This window comes from Lemur catta, chromosome 5 (genome assembly GCF_020740605.2).
Source record: "Lemur catta isolate mLemCat1 chromosome 5, mLemCat1.pri, whole genome shotgun sequence".
NCBI lineage: Eukaryota > Metazoa > Chordata > Mammalia > Primates > Lemuridae > Lemur > Lemur catta.
In genome coordinates this window covers 2,344,047-2,364,016 of record NC_059132.1, presented here as the reverse complement: position 1 = coordinate 2,364,016, position 19,970 = coordinate 2,344,047, and the positions used below count along the sequence as shown (strand labels likewise).

The 19,970-nt window shown below is 56.0% G+C and overlaps 2 protein-coding genes and 1 long non-coding RNA gene across 10 annotated transcripts in view; 2 read left to right on the top strand and 1 right to left on the bottom strand.

Annotated features, from left to right (window-relative positions):
• JADE2 (jade family PHD finger 2) overlaps positions 1 to 12,618 on the bottom strand; it is a 51,362-nt gene extending 38,744 nt beyond the window's left edge. The window contains exons 1-4 of one of the 8 annotated variants that reach the window (XM_045550803.1): positions 12,507 to 12,610; positions 7,102 to 8,608; positions 3,842 to 4,055; positions 1,592 to 1,649 (exon numbers count right to left, since the gene is read on the bottom strand). In XM_045550803.1, the coding sequence (XP_045406759.1) occupies positions 1,592 to 1,649; positions 3,842 to 3,877 (94 nt within the window). In that variant the 5' untranslated portion in view covers positions 3,878 to 4,055; positions 7,102 to 8,608; positions 12,507 to 12,610. Of the gene's footprint in view, positions 1 to 1,591; positions 1,650 to 3,841; positions 4,056 to 7,101; positions 9,161 to 10,685; positions 10,853 to 10,946; positions 11,036 to 12,506 lie in introns of those variants that run through there. The other 7 variants (XM_045550804.1, XM_045550805.1, XM_045550809.1 and 4 more) reach the window with 7 other exon arrangements.
• LOC123638725 (translation initiation factor IF-2-like) lies at positions 7,674 to 11,316 on the top strand. The gene is made up of 4 exons (XM_045552559.1): positions 7,674 to 7,765; positions 7,868 to 7,912; positions 9,195 to 9,718; positions 10,255 to 11,316. The coding sequence occupies exons 1-4, from the start codon at positions 7,674 to 7,676 to the stop codon at positions 11,193 to 11,195; spliced, it is 1,602 nt and encodes a 533-aa protein (XP_045408515.1). The 3' UTR covers positions 11,196 to 11,316.
• LOC123637782 lies at positions 11,444 to 19,308 on the top strand. The gene is made up of 4 exons (XR_006735062.1): positions 11,444 to 11,481; positions 11,860 to 12,037; positions 15,546 to 15,631; positions 18,795 to 19,308. It is a non-coding gene; the product is annotated as an uncharacterized LOC123637782 (long non-coding RNA).
• Positions 19,309 to 19,970: the final 662 nt, after the last annotated feature.

The following is a 19,970-nucleotide window of genomic DNA, read 5'->3' as shown; positions in this document are numbered from 1 at the left end:
GGGCAAGTATCTTCATCTCTCCAGTCCCTAGTGTGTTTTTCTATAACATGAGGGCAAGAGAATCACTGTCTTTAACCGGTTGTTAATGATAACAAGTCTGCTAAGTCTTAGCACTGTCCTAGCACACAACGATTCCTCAATAAAATGAGCTATTACTATCAGGCTATAAGGCCCTTGCTGGACCTCAGGACAGTGCCTCTGCCCCTGCAAGTTAAAGGAATAGCAAGAAGGGCCCTAGGGAGACCCCACGGCTTTGGCTGAACAGGGGGAGCAGCCACAGGTGTGCACAGTGGTGGGGCTGCTGGGGAGGGAGTTGGCCCCAGCCTGGCCCAACCTGATGCAGCTCCAGGGCACACCCCCCTCTAGGCACCCGGCCCTCTCAAGGGGCTCCTTTGCCTGCAATAAGGTTAGAAGCAGAGGACACAGTTCTTGGTTCTGCTGAGCCACGCACGTTGCAGCCACGGAGAGCCAGGAGTCCTGTTGCTCCTCCCGGCTGCAGGGAGGAAGGGCTGGCCAGGGTCACACCACGGCCAAACTGAGCAAAAAGAACCCCAAGGACAATGAATGAGACCTGGAGGTAGGGAAGGGACTGGGACCTGATCAGCTGTTAGTACATCTGTCCTCGGGCTCTGGGGGGCTATGGAACTCGGGGTGCTAGGAGGGGCCTCAGAGATCCCCTTAATCCCACTTGTATACCACATGTGAACAAACAGGTCTAGAGTTGCAGGGCTCCAGGCCTGGCCTCCCTGGCAGCGCAGCCTCCTCCTTAGCCTGGGCATCCGTCAGGGCGACCACTGCTGGGTGGGATCTTCCCGGCAGCGTACCCTCCCACCCACGGCAGACGGACTCCTCGCTCCGACAGGCACAGGCAGGCCTCGCTTCCCAGGGCATCTGAGAAGAGCTGCCCTGTGACCTCGTCCCAGAGCTCTCACCTTGTGCAAACCTCCTTTCTCTTCTCCAAATTTCAGGGGAGGCTCCCTAAACTTCATTGTTTCCTTGACAATGCACCCCCCTACCAGACATCCAACTGACACCCCCACTTCACACACAAGCCTACCTCTGAGACTCTGTTGCCAAGATCCCATGAAGGACAGGCTTCTTTGTTCATCTGTTCAGCAAACATTTACTGAGCACCTACTATGTGCCAGATCGTAGCGGGGGCACAGCAGTAAGCAAGAAATGAGCCCTCTTACCAGTGAGCTCACCACTGCTTAGGAAATTATACTTATCCAGTAATTACAATAGAGCAACAGGTTTTTTTTGTCTGTTTCACAGAAATTTCCTATAAGGGCCCTGATTCAACATATGCAAAGGCCCAGAGGGGGGTTGTTCTGTTCCCACCAGAGCAAAACAAGTGGGGCTGAGACCTAGAGGGTAAAAGGGAGTAGAGTGAAGAGAACAAGGCCCTGAAGGCCATGGTAAGGCACAGGGACTTGCTTAGGGGCGGAGGGACCTGACTGCATTTATGCTTCCATCAACACGCCCCTCGGTCAAGCTAAGACCATGGGGCAGCCTCCCCCGACCTGGACCTAAGGGGCCTGATCGTTATTCACATGCCTCCCCACAGGAGCCCCAAACCGGAAGGGCTTACTGTCAGTGGTGTCGGAGTTGTCGCTGCTGATGGAGTATTTTCGTCTCTTCTCTTCCATCTGCAACAAAAGGCAGGCCCATTACACTCACGCCCTGGGAAATCCTCAGCCTCTCAGAAAATCACCCCGCAGCCTACGCTGCCCCATGACCTATCGCCCCACGCTCACTCCACTGCAGGACAAGCCCCGCCCTCGCCCACCCAGCCACGGAGGTCCTGGGTTCAGAGAGGAGGGTGCGTCCCCCCTCCTGAGTTGACAGCCCTCAGGTGAGCAGGCGCTGCCAAAGCTGACACAGGGCACAGGGGTCAGCAGGCTCAAACTTAACAGGGACCAAGGCCTGCCCAGCCCCAGCTTCCACTCGAGCAGACTCAGGCCCCCCAGCAAATGTACCCCTCCCGCTGCACAGGCCTCCTGAGCTGCACCCTCTAGGGAGGGGGGAGGGTAGACACGAGACTGATTCTTCCCCGAGGACCATGCTCTCCAAAGTTGGGGACAAGCCAGCACAGACAGCACTGAGGGCACAATCCTGAGAGTGGGGTCAGCAGGGTGCAGAAACGGGACGGCGGCAGGGGAAGTTCCAGCTGGGCCTGAGACACAGGCACCCAGGTGTCTGGCGGTGGGCTGGGCTGCCCTGCCATGCTGCCCCAGATAAAAGCACAAACCCACTTTATCTCACCTGGGGTATCTAACTGCAAGGTAGTAACAGTGCCTCTCACATGCCAGCCTCACACAGAGCTCACGGGCGCTTCCTCTATCCATCCGCACTGTCTCCTGTCCCTACCACGGTGCGCTGTGACCTGCCAGCCCCACTTCCAGGTGAGGCTCAGCACCCTGTCCTGATCGTAATGGGCCGATATGGGGCTTGACGCAGGGTCTGATCCCTGAGCCACCTGGGGTGCCTTTGCTGCCTCCATCCACTCCCGCCTGCGGGAAGTGCTTTGCCACCCATTATCCCATTATTTGCTCTAATCCAGAAGAGTCTTGGGTGGCAGAGCCTGCTCCAGTGCCCTGAGAGGGGAGCGCACCTTGTTAACCTGCTCTGGGTCTCACCGCCTGCCTGTGGCTGAGTCCTAAGTGACAACAGACCCAGGGCTCCAAGTTCAGAGCGTTTTCCAGCATGTTCCTGTGCATCCCGAAACTGCCTCACTGACCGTGGCAAAGGTCAGAGGGAGTCTGTGCCAGGAGGGAGAAGGCCCACCCCCCTGCGGGTCAACCAGGGTCCCCACCCAGCTCAGGATCCTATCTGCTGCCTGACACGTGCTGCCCCCGCCCCCAGGCTGCTCCTGCCGAGCCCCGGGTGCCCCTATCTCACTGTGGCCTGCAGGGACCAGGGAGCATCAGTTCTCTAAAGCCCATGTGACCACCCAGATCTCTGTGCTGACCAGGATGACCCTCCGGCCTCAGACTCGACCTCGGCCGGGAGTTCCCCTCTACCCAGTGTCCCCCAGCCGCGGGATCACGATGGCAGGAAGGCTCAGTGGTTGCTGCCCAGCTCCAAAGGTGTAGGTAAAGTGCCCTCCAGAGGGTGAGGGACCAAGGGACACCTGGGCGTGCAAGTAGCTTGGATGCCAGGGAGGCGGAAACGAGGACGGCTAAGACTGCTGAGCACTCACTGCGGCAGGTGGTCCCTGGGACACAGACCTCACTGAGCCCTCAGAATTGCCCTGCTTTGTGGGCGGGTATGACGGCCACCCCTCTCTTGCAGAGGAGCAAACTGAGCCCAGAGGTTAAGTGACTTGGCCAAGCTGACTGTGCTTGCCCACGACCCAGGAGCCATTCAGACTCCCCGGCCTCTGTGAAGCAGGTGCAAGCAGCCCAACCACCCACAGCTGCCACCCTCGTTGCCCTCCAGGGTCATAGTGTCCAGCGTGTGAGCACCAGCAGTTTGGGAGGCCGAGGCAGGAGGATCGCTTGAGGTCAGGAGTTTGAGACCAGCCTGAGCAACATAGCCGAGACCCCATCCCTACAAAAAGTACCAAAAAAATGAGCCGGGTGTGGTGGCGTGTGCCTACAGTCCCAGCTACTCGGGAGGCTGAGGCAGGAGGATCGCTTGAGCCCAGGAGTTTGAGGTTGCTGTGAGCTATTATCATGCCACTACCCTCATGCCAGGGCAACAAAGTGAGATGCTGTCTCTATAAAAATTAAATAATAAAGTAAAAAATTAAAAGAGAGCGAGTGAGGAAGGCTGCCTCTTGCCCAGCCCAGCTCTGCAGGGGCAGGAGTAAGGGGAGACGTGCCACCAACACACCCACCCGTTGCTCTCCTGCAGTCGCGGACGTGAATTCCATTTCTCTTCATTTCCCGCGAAGTGGGCACTTCCCAGCCGGGGCCTCCCACAGCGTTAGAAGTAGGGGCCGTGGGTTCAGGGGTGACAGGGTCAGAGCCGAGCTCCGCCCCTCACTGGACCAAGGATGATGGAAAGACGTACCTCCCAGAAGACTGGATCTGGCTTTTTACATAAATTTCCTGAATTTAAAATGTTGGCAACTGAGTCAGAATTTTTAAAACACTCTGCGAGGGCCAAACCAAACATATGCGCGGGCCAGAATCAGCCGGCGAGCGGCAGCAAGAGCAGCCCGGAGCGCGGAGCCTGCAGGTCCACACAGGTGCGAGCTACCCACCCCACGGCAGCCCTGCTCACCTGGGGGCTCCTCTGACAGGGGCAGTGACCTGCACAGCAAGGAAGGTCCCCTAGAACGGACGCCTTGCCTGCCCACCTCCTTCTCACGATGCCGTTTCCTGCTGTCCGGGGACCAACAGGTGACTCCCAGCACGCAGGCCTACACCCCACCCCAAGCCAGCTCCCCGTCCAACCTGTCCTCCACGAACGTCCCAGAGCGCCCAGGGATCCTGCTTCCGGGTCAGGGCTGCCCCACCACAGGCTATCATTAAGGGAGCAGATTGTGAGGCGGCTTAATTGCAGTAATAACCAGTTCTCAGAGGGAAGCCACTGTTTTGTAAGTGAAGCTTCTATCCTTTGAACCAAGTCTTTCCCAAAGGCCTACCTGCCTCAAGTGAGTCCCCATCGTCACAGTGGCTGATGAAGTTCCAAGTCAGGCCTGGGCCCCCAAGAGACAGCCTTTTGTCCCATGAATCACCCTCCTCCCCCCAAGCCAGCAAGGGGGCAGGGAGGGCCCCTTGACCAAAGCTGAAATCCAGGACTGCAAACGCAGCTGGGGGTGCAGGTGCTGAGACTTGACCTTGGCCTCTGGTTTTCCCTCTCCACTGGCCCCTCCAATCTCCCCTAAAGCAAAGGCTGCTCTGGGAGACAAGTATCTCAGTGTCACAAGGCCCCTGCTTTCAGGGACAGAAAGCACTCCTGAAATCCTGCCTCCACAGGAGACTCTAGGAAAGGAGAGTCTCCTTCTCCTGCCATCTGCCCCTGTCACGTCAGCCCCAGCAGGCAGACTAGACACCTGTAGGACGCTTTCCTTTGGAGGGAGGCTGCCCTAGAGTCCCCCTGTGGAACGGAAGCCCACAGCTTCTCTGAGCTTCCTCTGCCCACAGCCAATCCTTGGCAAGTCTACTGGGCTCTGCCTCCAGAACACATCCACTTTCTTCATCTCTACTGTCACCTCACCGATCCAAGCCACTCTCATCTCTTGCCTGGAGCCCTTGTTCATCTCCCAGCTTGCACAACCACTCCCCCGCAATCCGGACTTCACACGGAGAGAATCTTTAGAAAGCATGAAGCAGAAGCCCAGAGCAACGGCGTGCAGTCCCGGCTACCTAGGCGGCTCAGGTGGGAGGATCACTTGAGGCCAGTTTGACACCAGCCTGGGCAACATAGTGAGACCTTGTCTCTAAAAAATAGACAAAATTAGCTGGACGTGGTGGCTTGTCCCCGTAGTCCCAGCTACTTGGTAGGCTTAGGGAGGATTGCTTGAGCCCAGGAGTTCAAGTCCAGCCTGGGTGACACAGCAAGATCCCATCTCTAAAAAGAAAATTAAAGCATAAATCAGATCATATGATGTCCCTATCGAAAAAATCTTTCAAAGGCTTCCTGCTGACCAAAGGACAAATCTCACACTCCCGACCACAAGACCCTACTCAGTCTGGCCCCTGCCTCCCTCGACAAGCTCATGTGACCCCTTCCTTACCCCTTTCTAGCCACACTGGCCTTCTTTCATTCTCTCACACAAGCCAAAGATTCCAGGCTTCGAGACCTGTGCCCGGGGGTACTCACTGCCTGTAATGTTCTTTTATGGGGTCTGTGCATGTCTGACTTTTCACCCTTCAGGTTTGAGCTTAAATGTGGCCTGTGTCAGGCTATGCCGATCACCCTATCTAAAGCAATTCACCACCCAGTGTCTTCAGAGCACCCACCACAGCCACTGTTCCCTGGGCTACTTGTTGAACGTCCTTCTCCTTGGCAACGTAAGTTCCACGAGAAGTAGGGAGCTTTCTGTCCAGATCCCTCGGCAGTACCCCCACATCGCACCCAGCACATAATAGGCAGTGCTGAGTGTGCTCTTGTCCCCTCCTGCCAGGAGTGCTGGGACCACACAGCCCAGCTGGCCTGCCTGTGGGTTGCAGGAACAAACACCCCAGCCCAAGATTTCGCCCTATTTTCACAGCCTGCCTTCCCCGTCTTAACCTCACACATTTTCCAGGAGGCTTTATTTGGTTGGGCTCCTGGCTAATGATCAATGTCAACTCAGTAATAGGGCAGCAATTTGGTGGCAGATGTTTTCTTGGCAGCACTAGCCATTGGTCTTGGTGGGGGCCTCAGGTCTGGACTTGAAGCACCAATGCCAGCCCCCTTTAAAGACCTCTCTGCAAACAAACTCAAATAAACACCCTGGGCCTCCATTAACGCCCGTCCAGCTGACCCTGGGAACAGTGGGCCTTTCAGGCCGGCTACTGCAGCCGCTCCCCGGGCAGTTAAAACACCCCAGCCTGGCCTCCAGCTTCTCCTCTCCAGGGGCCACCAGGCCTGCCCTGCCCGCCACCACACACAGCAGGATTTCGTCCTCCTCCTTAAAAAAAGGGGGGGAAAAAGGGCTTTCAAGCAGGCAATTTACCATTCCAGACACAATCTTTCAAAGAGAAACAAAAACTCTCCCTGTCTGAGGCAGACCGCTAAGGCGTGTGTGTAATAAGATGCTAATACAATTTAATGATATTTCGGCTGGAAAACCTGTCCTCAGAGCCTCCTTGTGTCGGGAAGGCCAGACATTCAGAAAACAAGAGCTGCACACTCTTAAACCACTTTAAACGGGGGTCAGAGCCCCCCTCTTTCCTATCTCTCATTAACTTTAATGCCTTCTCGGGGACAGCAGTTGCAGTTACAGAAACGGTTCTGTACGTGGAGCAGGGGGCTGCCGCCCGGACCCCTCACCCCGCACCCCTCGCCCCGGCTTCCCAACCGGCTTCTCCCAGTCCGGGGAGCCTGAACCCTCCTGCGACACCCATCACTGCCCACCTGCGATGCCAAGCGTCCCAGGGGGCACCCAGCCCCCCTAGCACATGCCGCCCATGCCCACCCTCAGGGCCATGTCTGGGGACACACCAAGGGGTGCTGGGAGGAGGAGGGCTTGGTCTGCTTTGTCCTTTACACCTTCTCACCCTACTCTTCGCCTCAGAGAGGGCAAAGCTCGGGCCGCTCGTTCCCACATCCGGCTGCCCGCTGGCCTCGGCAGGATCCTCTGACCCCTTCTTCAAAGAAGGGAGCTGGCTCTCTGGCCTAGCCTAAAGGTGAGAGATCAAAGGTCAAAGCTGCACTGGGGCCCTCCCCAGGTCATGAATAAAAACAGTAAGAACGGCTGATACTAATCAAGTACTTACCACATGCCCAGCTTTGGGCTACATCTTTCTTAGGCAATGTGTGGCTCATTCTGCCCACCTGCCAGGAGGCAGGTGCTGTTACTAAGCAGATAAAGAAACTGAGGCACAGAGCCATTATCACAGCTGGTAACTGCACAGGCAGGACTCAAATCTAAGCTGACTGCAGAGGGTGTAGCCCATCCCCGTAGGCTACAGTACACAGGCCTGTAAGTTCCTGGGTGTGGACGGGGGTATTCCTGGGAGCTGTGTGAAGGGGAGCTTGGAGCTGGGACCTGTGGCTTTTGAGCCACATGGTACATGTCCTTTGTGGAGGACAAGGCAAGCCAGGGGTATCCTAATCCCCCCAACTCTCACCTGTCCTCCCCCTCAGAGAACCTAAAGAGAGAACTGTGAGGTCCCGGAGGGCGGGCTGCACGTGCTGTGAAAGACTTTGGACTAGAAGCCTCTTTCCCCAGGTCATGAGCGTAAGACAAGCACCTCCTTGTGCACAGGAGCACCGGTTACAACCAGAACACCCTGCCCCCAACCACAAGGATGTGAGAGTCAGTGTCAAAGGCCTAACTGCAAGACTGCGGTGGTGTATCTGGGGCCCGGGGACCAGCAGTCCCACCTCACCTGTCAATGAAAGCTAAGTGGAGATTTCTGACAGCCTCTTGGATCGCTGGTACTGGCTGTTCGGCCAGGCAATTTAGGGAAAGGAAAAGCATTTTGGATGGGAAAACGTTCTGGAAACGTTTGCTGCATCCTGAGCCCAAATAACTATCCTTAAACACTTCATCTCCAAAAGTGCTGGGAAGACCCTCGGCCAAACAGTTTCAAAACCAACATTCACTGTAAGTCCTGCTGCCTGGGGCGAGGACTTCCCCCTGCGAAGCATTTGCTGCAGAACCAAATCCTTTTCCACTCAAAACAACAGCCAGCAGCACTTGGGACAACTGAGAGGGCTCCAGATCAAACAAACATCCCTTTTTTCTCCTACCATGCAAACTTTCTCAATAAATTATTCGCCCACTTCGGATCAAAGCCTGTTTTTGCAGCCTGTGACCTAAAAAGCAAATAGCATCTCTTAAACATGAAAGCCCTCCTCTCTGCCTGGGTCAGCTTTATTACTCATTCCTTCCTTCTTACAGTTATTCTGTTGTTATTTTCCTCCTCTGCTTGTTAGATCGCTCTGCGAGTCCCAACCCGTCTGAGGAAGATGGGACAGGAGGGATGGTGTGTTCATCTGGGGCCTAAGGTGAGAGAGGAAGGCAGGGTAGGGGAGAAGCCAACACCCTGGGAACCCAGGAAACAGGGCCAGGCCCGGTTGGCAGCTCCCTGCCCAGCCCTTTTGCCAAATGTCCTACTGGGAATTTTACCAGTTAAGGGAGGGAGTTAGTGCCACTCTGGGAGGAGGGGCCACGCGGCCCTACCACCTCCCAGGCCCAAAACTCAGTCTGCAAACATAAATGTTTGCAGGAAGCCTCCTGACAGCTTCTCCGGGCTCAGAACTCTGGGCTCCTCCTCCTTCCAACAAAGGCAAGGCAGCAGGGCCCATGCAGCCCCGTCCTAACTCCTTTGGAACTGCTGTTGATGCAAGCCACACCGTGTCCGCATGACCCCCTGCAAACTGACCCAGGATAAAACTTTGTGCCTCGCAATCCTGCATAAGATGAGCCTGGGGTGCCAGGCGCAGGGGCGAGGTCTGGAACCCTGCAATTAAGACCGCCGGCCGCAGCGTGCCCCGGGCACAGGGCAAAGAAACGCGGCGCCCCTCCCCCTCCTGCAGCCCCCGGCACGAGGCCAGGGGCCAAGCTGGTAAAAAAGTGCCCGGGCCAGCGGCGGCAGCCGAGGCGACCGGGAGGGGGTGCGCGCCTCCAGCCTGCCCCTGGAGGCGGCCCGCGGGAGCGCAGGCCGGAGGCGCGCCGGCGCGATTCCTGCCGCCGGAGCCGGGAGGAGGAGCCGGAGGTGGCTGCGGGGGGCTCAGGCCCCGGCGGAGGAAGGGCAAGAGGCGGTTCGGGCCGGGGGCGGCGCCGGGCGGTGGGTGGGCTGGACGCCCGGTGCTGGGGAGGGGCTTGGGAGCCGCCGGAAGGGGCGGCCGGGCCCGGGGGAGGGGGCCGCTGTGCGTAGTAAGGGAGGGGTGCGGGGGCTGGGCCTCTGGAAGCTGCGAGGAGCCTTCCCGGCCGTCTCGCGGACGGCCTCGTCACCGGCAGCACAGCCACGAATCTCCAAGTCGACCCCTCACCCCTCGGCCGAGGAAGAGGGTGTTTCGGGACCCAGGGATGGGCGGGAAGCGGCCGCGGGAGCCCCAAGTCTGCACCCAGGCGGGGAGGAGGCGGGCGGGAGCCGCTCCGCAGGCGCAGGCGAGTGGGTGGGAAGAAGGGAGGGCGAGGAGGAAGGCGGTGAGGCCGGGAAGATGCCACCGCCGGGGGCGGGGCGGGGCCGGGGAGCCGGCGGAGGGACTGCAGCAGAGCTCGGTGGGGGCGGGGGCTGCAGCGTCACTCATCTGGGGATCAGGTGTGTGCGCCCCGGACAGGGGCCGCCGCCAGCCTTCGCCCGCGTATTCCCGGTACCACCCAGGGCGCAGGGGCGGAGGCGGAGGGCAGGGGGACTGCGGCTCTGTCCCCAGAGCGGGACGCGAACCGGCCGAGTTGGGATAAGGTAAACAAGGGCCACGCCCCCTGCCGTCGCCCCGCGGGCGCGCACCCGCCGCTCCGGCCGCCGCCGGTACATTTCCACTCGCCCCGCGCCTCTCCCCCGCCGGACTCCCGCGCGGCCGCGGAGGGGGTGCTGCCCCCGACCCCAGCCCGCGCCCCGGCGCCGGGGCTCCGCACCCTCCACACTCACCTGGAAAAGGTGTCCCCCGCCCCTCCAGGAAAACTGTGTCTAATTTGTGCAGAGCCTCGGAGCCCAGAAGCCGAGCATGCTGCCCCCGCGTGCAGCGCCCGCGTGCAGCCGGCCCGGAGAGGGGGCGACAGGGCGGAGGCGGTGGCCCCCGGAAGGTGTCTGGGACCGGACCGGCTGCACGTGAGCCCAGCGCGAGGTCATGTGCACCGGCTCAGCCCGGTTCGGCGCCCGGACGTGCTGCGTATCAACAAAATGAAACTCGGGGAGACAGGAGGACAGATAGCTCCGGGTTCTCTGAGCCCCCGCCCCCCCGCCGCTCGACCCCCGACCCCTACCGGTACCCATCTCCAGTCGCGGCCCCGCCGCCGGGCCGGAGCCCGCGGGGCAAGTTGCAGCCCCAGCGCGCCCCCGCCCGCCCGCGCCCCCTCGCTGGCCTGGGGGCGCTTTGCCGCAGTCATTAATAAAGAAGGTCGCCAAGCTCACCCTTCCAAAAGTTGTTGTTGCATGCGCCCCTCTCGGCCTCCCCGCACTGTACTCTTTAAAACGCGACTGACCAACATGCGCAATCTCTCGCCGGTGCCGTGCATCCCCCCACCCCCCGCGCGCTGGCTTCCTAGAACAGGCAGCCAGCGGGAGAGAGAGGGAGCGAGCGAGCGAGCGAGGAGCGCTGGCAGATCTGTTGCAAAAACACCAAATAACGCTGTGGAGATGCGCAGGGCTCATCCGCCGGGGGCTGGATCTTACCTTGCTCCGCGGTGCCCTCCCGGGGGGCGCTGCCCTCGGCTACGCGCCGCGGCGGGGGCCGGCGCGGGAAGGATGCTCCCGAAACCAGGAGCTCCCGGGGCCGGCGCGGGAGGGCGGGGGGCGCGCATCCATCCGGGGTCGCGGCGAGGGAGGCGGCCGGGCCCGTGGCGTCCCCGGCCCCACGCCCCTGCCGGGGACGGTCAGCCCGCCGGACCTGAGCCGGTGCTGCTAGGAGTGGGCGCAAAGTAACTCCATGGACGCTTCTCACCCCCCCAAAATACAGCCTCCAACTGCGATGGCCGCGGTCGGCACCATTCACCAACCCCCTGTATATGTTTCTGTTTCTTTTTAAACCAAGACTTCCTTGTGATCTCTTTAGAAAAAAAAAATGTGTTGGGGTGGGGGTGGGGTGGGGGCGGGCAGGAGGAGCGAGGGAGGGGGAGTAGCTACTTTTTTCTTATTCACTCGGATCTCCGCTGCCGACACCCCCCGGCTCCCCCCCCGCCCAGTTGTTTGGCTCCCGCGGCAGGTCCAGGTAGCGTTGCGGGCCCCGGGGGGAGGGTGCCTGCCCGGCCGCCCGCCTGCCCGCACCCTTGGCTCGGACTCCCCGTGGACTCTGGGGCGCCCCCAGCCCGCCCTGTCCCCAGGGCCGGGCCCGAGCGGCGGCTGCGCCCAAGCAAGTCCCACCAGGTCTGCTCACACTTCGCACACTCGCACCCCGCCCCTCCACTCGCGCACTCGCACTTTCTGCTCACACCCCGCCCCCTTCGCGCCCCAGACCCGGGCGGCGCCCCCCGCAACCTTAAAAAAAAAAAAAAAAAAAAGAAAGAAAGCAAGCTTATACTTAAAAAAATCTTTTGGCGCCATATTAATGACGTACTTAAAATTTGCCATTTCTCCCTGCGTCAAAAAGACGTTTCTTTGCAAATAACAGCCCGGAGGCGACACTCGCGGAGGGAACGAGGTTTGCACCCAGCACCCCGCCCCCCGGGACTCCAGCTCTGGAAGACCCTCGCCCTAGGCCCTGCTTCTGAATCGCTGGCTTTAAAATGCGAATCGAATAAATCGCGTGGCGTTTTGCGGCGCCAGAAGTGAGCAGAAAGTGCTGGCAGGCGAGGAGGGGAGGGGAGGGGCGCGCGCGAGCCTGGGGGAGGGGGCGCGGCCCTCCCCCCCAAATGGAAACTAACATCCCGGGCGGGGGAAACTTGAAATTGTGGGCGACCTCAAGAAAAGAGGGGCGGTCCGTAGACAGGGTCCCTAGTGGGCTTGTCGCCCTCTCCCCCTCCCTGGTGCCTACTGGCGCCTAACGCTGCCCCGCATTTCCGGGGGGTGGGGAACGCAGTGATGGGTGGGTGGGTAGCTGGGCTGCACGTCCTGGCCTCTGTAGGATTTCGCCCCGGGGCATCCCCTTCCCCCTTGCTAATCCCTCCATCCCCCCTAAAGGGTTAAAAAACGAGGGGCAACTTCCAAGGGCTGGCACTTGGCGAGGAAGCGGGGCGCCCCTCTCCCCACCCTTCGCCTCCTCGCCCCTCCTCCTCCGGCTCCACTTCCCGACTTGACCTTGTGGTGCACAAACAGTGCGCTCGGATCCTCGCAGTTTCTGGAAGAAGAGCCTGCGCTCGCCAGGCGGGCGGGCTGTCGGGCTGCTCGCCGGCGGTGGCGGGGCCTTGGTTCTGTTCCCAGAGCCGCGGGCCACACCCACCCAACCCGCTGCGCCCGCCGCGCTCACCTTCTCTCGAGGAAGGGGAAGGGCTGGCCTCCTGGATGGGGAGGGATGGGGTCAAGCTTCAGCCTCCTCAGAATGCCCTTAGTTGGGGAGGGGGCGGTCTGGCTTCGGGTGCAGGTTGGGGGGAGATCTGGGAGCCTGGCTCAACATCCCCAAAGCATCGTTGCCAACTTTTTCTTCCCTGTCCCTCGGCTGTCTCTCAAAGATGATCCAATAATTTTTTTAAGCTCACCTTTGGCTTTGAAGGCACGTGGGTGAGTTGTGAATGGGGACAGGAGTCGCCTTCCCTCTGCAAGACTAAAGGTTGTTTTTTCCTCTCCACCCCCTTCTGTGGAAAGATAAATATTCAATTTACATAAGATGACATTTATGTGACAATTAAGAAGATTCCCCGATGGAATGTTGTGAACACATTTGCTTATAGGAGAAATAAATCTAATAATAAACAAACTCATAATAACGGCACAAATCCTCCGACAGGGTGGATTGTCTACCCAACAAAGAGGGAGATGATGGATGCTGAAATAAGCACTTTTTGCAACAAGAAAGAAATATGAGCTCAAAGGGAATCACTGCAATATTTCTCTTCCTTGGCCTTCATTCACAAAGTCTGAGGAGCATCGTCTGGCAAGAGGAGGGGCTGGGTGTCACCTCCTGGTTAAACCGAGCTCTGGCTCTCAGTGGCCCATTAGAATTTTTTCCCCAAGCCAAGCTCAGTGTCTGGAAACAGGTGTCGCAGGCTGGGAGTGTGTAACAAGGTGGTTAAATACCTGGGTTCTAGTTCTGGCTTCGCAGTTCAGAAACTCTGTGATATGGGCAAGTGAATTCATCTTTCTGGGTCTCTTTTTGCTCTTGTAAAATGGAGTAGTTGGAGGGTCCCTGAGGCCATGTGTGCACACATGCATATATGTATATTTGTACATATATGTGCTGCATGTGTAAAGCAGGGCCTGGCTCAGAGTACACAGTGCGCTTTAGCACTTTGCCTGGTACCTAAGTTTTTTTGGAAGGATGAAAGTGCCCACTGAAAGCTCTTAGCACTGGAAAACTAGGGGACAATAATTTCTGTCTTACCCGCTGTGAGGACATATACAAGGTCTCCCAGCCTAGGCAAAAGGAGGAGAGAAAACTGTGATTGACTGTAGGCTTGACAGCAAGGTCCAGACAGCAGTCTCAGCCACATGTCTGGGGTGGGAGTGGAGGCACCAGTTTACAGTGGCACTGCTAAGGGGACTGCTCCGGTTGGGTCTGGTCACAAAGTGTTTACATGTCAGGATCCCATGAACTGGCAAGCAGTGATGAAAAGCTCTCTAGAGGTGGAGGAGGGAAGGGATGACCATTTTAAAGAGCACCTGCTCTGGGCCGTGCGCTGTGTGAGCTGCTCCATTTCATCCTCACAGCACCCCCGTCTTACCTGTTCAGAAAGGTTTAGCAACTTACCAGCAGTTACACAGCTAGTAATGGTGGCAGAATTGGCTCCTAGGTCCAGCTGACCTCGAGACCTGTGTGGTTTTCATGTTACCCCAGTGCCAGAAACAGAAAGTATTAGGATTACTGGTTTGACTGGGGATGGGGGGGCCAAGGAAGAGAATTCTGTGAGCAGCACTTTGCCTCTGAGATGGTTCCCTGAACTTGGGGTGAGACCCAGGCCCTCTACCGAGTCCTTGAAAAGACCTCTTGTTTGAGACCGGAAGCCGGTCAGAATCCCCGGATTCCCAGGGCTCTCTGCCACTGTTTAAGGTTAACCTTGGAAGCGTTAACAGAATGATAACGATAAAGCTAATTATAACTCTTTAATCTATTAAAAGTCTCCCAAATCATTCATTAACTTTTTACAGGAAGAAAATGAGAAGAAGCAGAGTTCTTGGAGATGTTAATCATTCATTTTTTTAACAAGTATTTATTAAGTGCCTCCTGTATGCCAGGCTCCATGCTAGGTGCTGGGGACACAGCACAAACCAAGCAGAAAAAATGCCTGGTCTTGCGGAACTGACTTTCTTGTGGAAGGAGAGACACAATTAAACAATATGTGATGTTGACGGTCATTACGTGCTATGGAGAAAAATAAGTAGAGGGGTGGTGCACAGTGTGGGGGTGCAGTGTGGAGCGGTCAGGGAGGGTCTCACTGAGAAGGCAGCTTGTGAGAAATGGAGGTGAAGGGCAAACTGCATGTAGGAATCTGCACGCGTGTGAGGCATGTTCTAAGCCTGAGCTTCTCAACCTGGAGTCCACAGACTCCCCTCTCCATAGGTCTGTGGATAGAATTCGGGGCATCTTGACCTTAGGGGAGGAAAAAAAAATTACAACTTTATTTTCACTAATTAAAATTTAACATTCTTCAGTTATGAGTACAGGCAACATATCAGTGATGATAACAGCACCTGTGACATTGTTGCTAGTAGAAATCATAGATATTTTCATGTCATACTACAGTTGTTGCAAATATCTTAAGATATCATAACACTCATCACCACTTCAAAATTATGTCGCTAGCTCTTGTGATTTAATGAATTAATAAAGAGGCACACATATTACTATATTACACATTTTAAAAATATTTTGAGAGTTGTATTTCACTATAATTGGTTTTCTTTATAACTGATGGAACTGTTTGTATAGATTCAAAGACACTCTCCTCAGAAGGTGTCCATAGGCTTCACAGACTGCCAGAACAGTCTGTGACACACGCACGCAGAAGTTAAGGGCCACGGTCTCTACAGAGACCGGCAAGTGCAAAGGCTCCGGGGCAGCAACGTGCTTGATGTGTCGATGGAAGAGATTATATAGGGCCTTGGAGGTCATTGTTAGGAATTTGGCTTTTGCTGGAGGGTTTTGAGCAGAAGAGTGACGTGATCTGACACTGGATTTTACAGGTCACTCAGCTGTTACATGGAGAACAGGTTGGAGGGGACAAGGCTGAAGCCGGAAGACTGTTTCGGAGGTCACTGGCATAAACCAGGTGAGAGATGGTGGGACCAGAGTGGTAGCAGTCAAGTGGTGAGAAGTGGTCAAATTATGTATATATTTCCCAAGCAGCTCTCACAGAATTTGTTGATGGAATGGGAGAGAAAGAAAGAAGTCAAGGACGTTGGTAAGAATTTACCTTGAGCCAAGGGAAAGATGGAGCTGCCATCAACTGAGTTGGGGGAAACTGGAGGCAGTAGGTTTTGGGGGAGGATAAGGAGCTCGGTGTTGGACATGTGAAGCTTGAGATGCCTATTAGACTCCAAGTTCAGCCATCCCATAGACAGCTAGACATGACAGCCTCAGCTCGGGGATGAGGTCTGGGCTGAAGACATCGTTTGAGAGTGGTCAGCAGACAGATGGTATTTAAAGCTCTAAAGCAGTTTGTGATCAAAGAAGTAAGTGTAGAAAGAGAAGCTCAAGGAGGGCACCCTTGGGCACTACAAGGTTAAGAGGTCCAGAAGATGCATAGGAATCAACAAAGATGTTCTTTTAAAAAAAGCCTCTGGAGATATAGGAGGAATGTCCTGGAAGCCAAAGGAAGAGAGAGTTTTAGCAGGGAGGAAAGCCCTGTGTTCACAGCTGCTGAAGGGTCGGGTAAGCTGAGGATTGAGAGCTGATCATTGGGTTCAGCAGCATGGAGGTCATTGGTGGCCTTGACAAGAGCCATGTCAGTGGGGTGGTGCCAGGAGAGAGTGGGAAAGTTTATAGTTGTCACAACTTGTCCCAAGATGCTGCCTGAAAATGAGATGTCCTCTGTGTATGTTTATCTGTGAATATGTGTAGAGATGGGTAAACATGTTTGAATTCAATTCAAACAACATTTGCTGAGCGTCTTCTATGTGTTAGGCACAGTAATGGATGCTGCAGATACTGAGAGAAATAAAACACACTGCTCTGAGAGCTCTCGGTCTAGCAACCTTTGTCGACACATGAAACACACACAAAGCATATGTATGGCTGCATACACACAGTCAGCCTGGACATCATTTTTTCCAGTGTGATAGACCACATGGTTAAAACTATGGATTTCAGAGTCAGGCATTCCTGGGTTTGAGTCCTGTCTCCACCATTCACCAGCTCTGTGACTTTATACAAGTCAGTTAACCTCTCTGTGCCTAGTTTCCTCTTCTGTACACTAGGGATACAATCTTTTCCAAACCTTAATGTGCATAGGATGTTTGTTAAAAATGCAGATTTCTGGGCCTTAATCCCAGAGGTTACCAATGGGCAGTGCTAGGGCAAGGCCCAGGGATCTGCAACTTTTAACAAGCGTATGGTCATTCTTGATGCCCTTGACCTTGAACTACACTTTATGGAACCCCGAGAGCATGTCCGCATGGTTCTAAGCACTGGCCTGGCACTGTAATTGCTCATTAGATAATAGCTGTTCTTCCGGGGATCCTTACTGGGAAGAAAAATCCTTTCACGTAACTTCCAGTTTCAATGTCTAGATGCAGAGATCTAGCATACCCTAAGCACCCTACATTGAGAAAATAGTGTGAGATTTGTTCCACACTCATTCATTGAGTATTTGTTGAGTGCCTGCTATCTTCCAGGCAGTATTCAATGGCCAGAGAGACAGAAAATATCTGCTCAGTAATTTGGCTGAGTCATCAAGGTGGGCAGAAGCCCCAGTTGTAGTTAGCCACACTCCCCAGCAGCCCGTCTCTGTGCCAGGTGAGAAGTCCCCGTTGGGGTTCCAGGCCTATGTGTGCTCACTCGCCGCTTAAGGCAACGCTTGTCCAAATACAACGTGCACACACATCACCTGTGATCTTCTTCAAGTGCAGATTCTGGTCATTAAGTCTGGGGTGGGGCCTGAGAGTCTGCATTTCTAACAAGTTTGCAGCTGATGCTTATGCCGCTAGTCCGCAGATCACACTCGAAGTAGCACAAGTTTAGAGGTTAGGAACGTTGGGTTACAACACCTGCCCTATAACCTTAGGGTTCCTGGAGAATTCCTGAGAATCCTCAAGGGGAAGAACGGAATCTGGGAGGACTTGCTGATTGCAAGTAAGGATGCAGATTAAGGTTTGCTCACACTTCCTTCTGTCTCCTCTGTTTCTGGAATCCAATCTTTGCCCTCCTACGTATAGTCAGTGGCATGAGGTGGTTTCCACTAAAGGAGGATGAACATTTATTCTATTAGTCATTCAGTAAATATTTCCAGAGTGCCTACTATGTGCAAGCCCTGTGCAAGACACATACTTTGACATTCAGCAGAGGACAAAAAGAGCAGCTTCTGCCTCCCAAGCTGCAGGCAGAAACTACAGCTGGGTTTGCAACAGAGGGAAAAGCGACCCAGGGCTGTGCCTGTGGCTGAAGACACGGCCTGGCAAGATCCAGGCTTGGCGCTTACTGGGGTGCACGACAAACCCAGGCCTGGGAGGGGCACCCCTCTGGAGCCTTAGCCAGCCAGTCCAGAGATGGTACTGACCAGTCCCAGGAGATGTCTGCATAATGTGCCAGCCAGGCCACCTGTCCCTCTCAGACTCTCAGACCCAGCCCAGTGGCCGCAGATGGCAGAAGGAAACGAAGATCCCTGGGGCCTCCAAACACCTCCCCAGAAACTGGCAGCAGCTAGTAACTGCAGCCAAGTGAGGGGCCAGCCAACCCAGAGTGAAAGTGTGAGACGCCCCACTCTGATCCGAGGGGCCCAGCCCAATCCAAGAACCCCCAAGGACCAAAGGCACTGGCTCCAAGTCAAGTGGAGCAGCATAAGCAAAACCCTTTCACCTTTCCCAGGCTTTCTGATAAATCAGAGCAAATCTCCTCCTGTCTGACAGTCCTATAAAGACCCTTCCCATGTGTTTACTGATAAGCTCACAGCCACACTGGCGGTAACTGGCTCCGTTAGACGTGGCACGCATTTACGAGTGCCCATACAAACAAGGCTCTGTGCTAGGGCAGTGAGTTTCAGGTCCAAATCCTGTCTTCATGCGATTGAGGCCCATTTAGGAGGACAGGTCCTCAAGCAGATGCAGGACGGTCAAGGTAAAACGAGCCATCTTAGGAGCCTGAAGGTTGAAATGGCTAAGAGAGTTTCTTAAGAAAGGGCTGGGGATGCACCTGCACACAGGTAGTGGGTGACTCTTATGAGACAGGGAGGGTGAAGGATGTTCCAGAGAGATGAATGCTGTCTGCCTGGTTCACAGCACTCGGCGGGGTACAGAGCATGGCGTTAATCCCCGGGGGACCCTCCTGAGGACGGAACTGCCCTTTGTTCAGGACACTACGTTAGCGAACTGCTAGAAGTGAAGGAGAGACCTGCAGTCGCCCCAGGTTGGAAGGCGGAGAGGAGAGAGTGCGGGTCCACGTCCAGGAGTGTCCCTCGGGGAGGCCCTCTCCTGGGGGCACAAGGAGGCCTGTTCAAAACGGTCATTACAACATTGTTTGTACCAGCGAAAACCTGGAAACGGCTTGAATGCCCATCGCTAGAGGACTAACTAAATAAAGCACAGTTCAGACAGAACAAGGCCGCCAAGGAAGAAGTGGCACCTGGCACCGCGCCGTTCTGTGAGCCTGACGTGCAGGGAGCCCTAAGAGAGTGTTAGGTGACGAGCAACTTTCAGGGCAATATGTGCAATGTGCTGCCATTCACGGTGAAAGAATACCTACAGAAGGGAAGTCTACCTGCATTTTTATCTGAACACACACATATATGCAATTTTGTAGGGGGAGAAAGGTCTGGAAAGAGACATACGAAGTTGTTGGCTGTTGCCTGCATTGGAGTGTAGAGTGTGACCCCGGGCAGGGTGAGGGGCAGGGGCTGTGGAGAAGAGGAGTTGGAGTCTCCCCTGTGGTTGTTGGGGGAGCCCCAAAAAGCCCTCTGCATTTGGGTGGCATCGGCTGCCCCACGGGTGCTTGGGATCCTCCCAGGGCCAGAGCATCTCGGGGTGGGGGCAGGGGGCAGGGGCCCTTCCCGGCAGACAGGGCAGCAGCCTGCCCTCTGCACTAGCCCCAGCGCCGCCCCTGTGTGGCAGGGGGCCTGTCTGGGCCTCTCTGGGCCCCAGGATCAGGGTCTTTCGGGACTGCTCCATTGGACCAGCCTCAGATCCTGAGTGCATTCCAGAGCCTTCTCTTGGAGGTTGGGCTCCCGCAGGGGCACAGAAAAGCCCTACTTAGCCTCTGGCCTGCTGAGACTTAGGTGGGCTGCCTGGGCTGGGAGAATCAGGGTGGAAAGAAGGAAGTTTCTGAGCAGCGTGGCCTGGAGGAGACCCTCCCTTCTCTGGCAGGTGCAGTGCGCTTTCTTCCCGACACATTTAGTGGAGAAACCTGGCCCAGCCTGGCTCCTGAGGCAGCGAAGGGGGGAGAACTCATTATCTGGCGAA

What these genes read in the sequence shown, in the direction of transcription:
- LOC123638725 (XM_045552559.1), top strand. Translation starts at nt 7,674, where the DNA reads ATGTCCTTTGTGGAGGACAAGGCAAGCCAGGGGTATCCTAATCCCCCC. An exon ending in GAGAACCTAAAGAGAGAACT is followed by an intron (nt 7,766 to 7,867) that starts GTGAGGTCCCGG and finishes CCTTGTGCACAG; the next exon opens with GAGCACCGGTTACAACCAGA. An exon ending in CTGCCCCCAACCACAAGGAT is followed by an intron (nt 7,913 to 9,194) that starts GTGAGAGTCAGT and finishes TGCCCGGGCCAG; the next exon opens with CGGCGGCAGCCGAGGCGACC.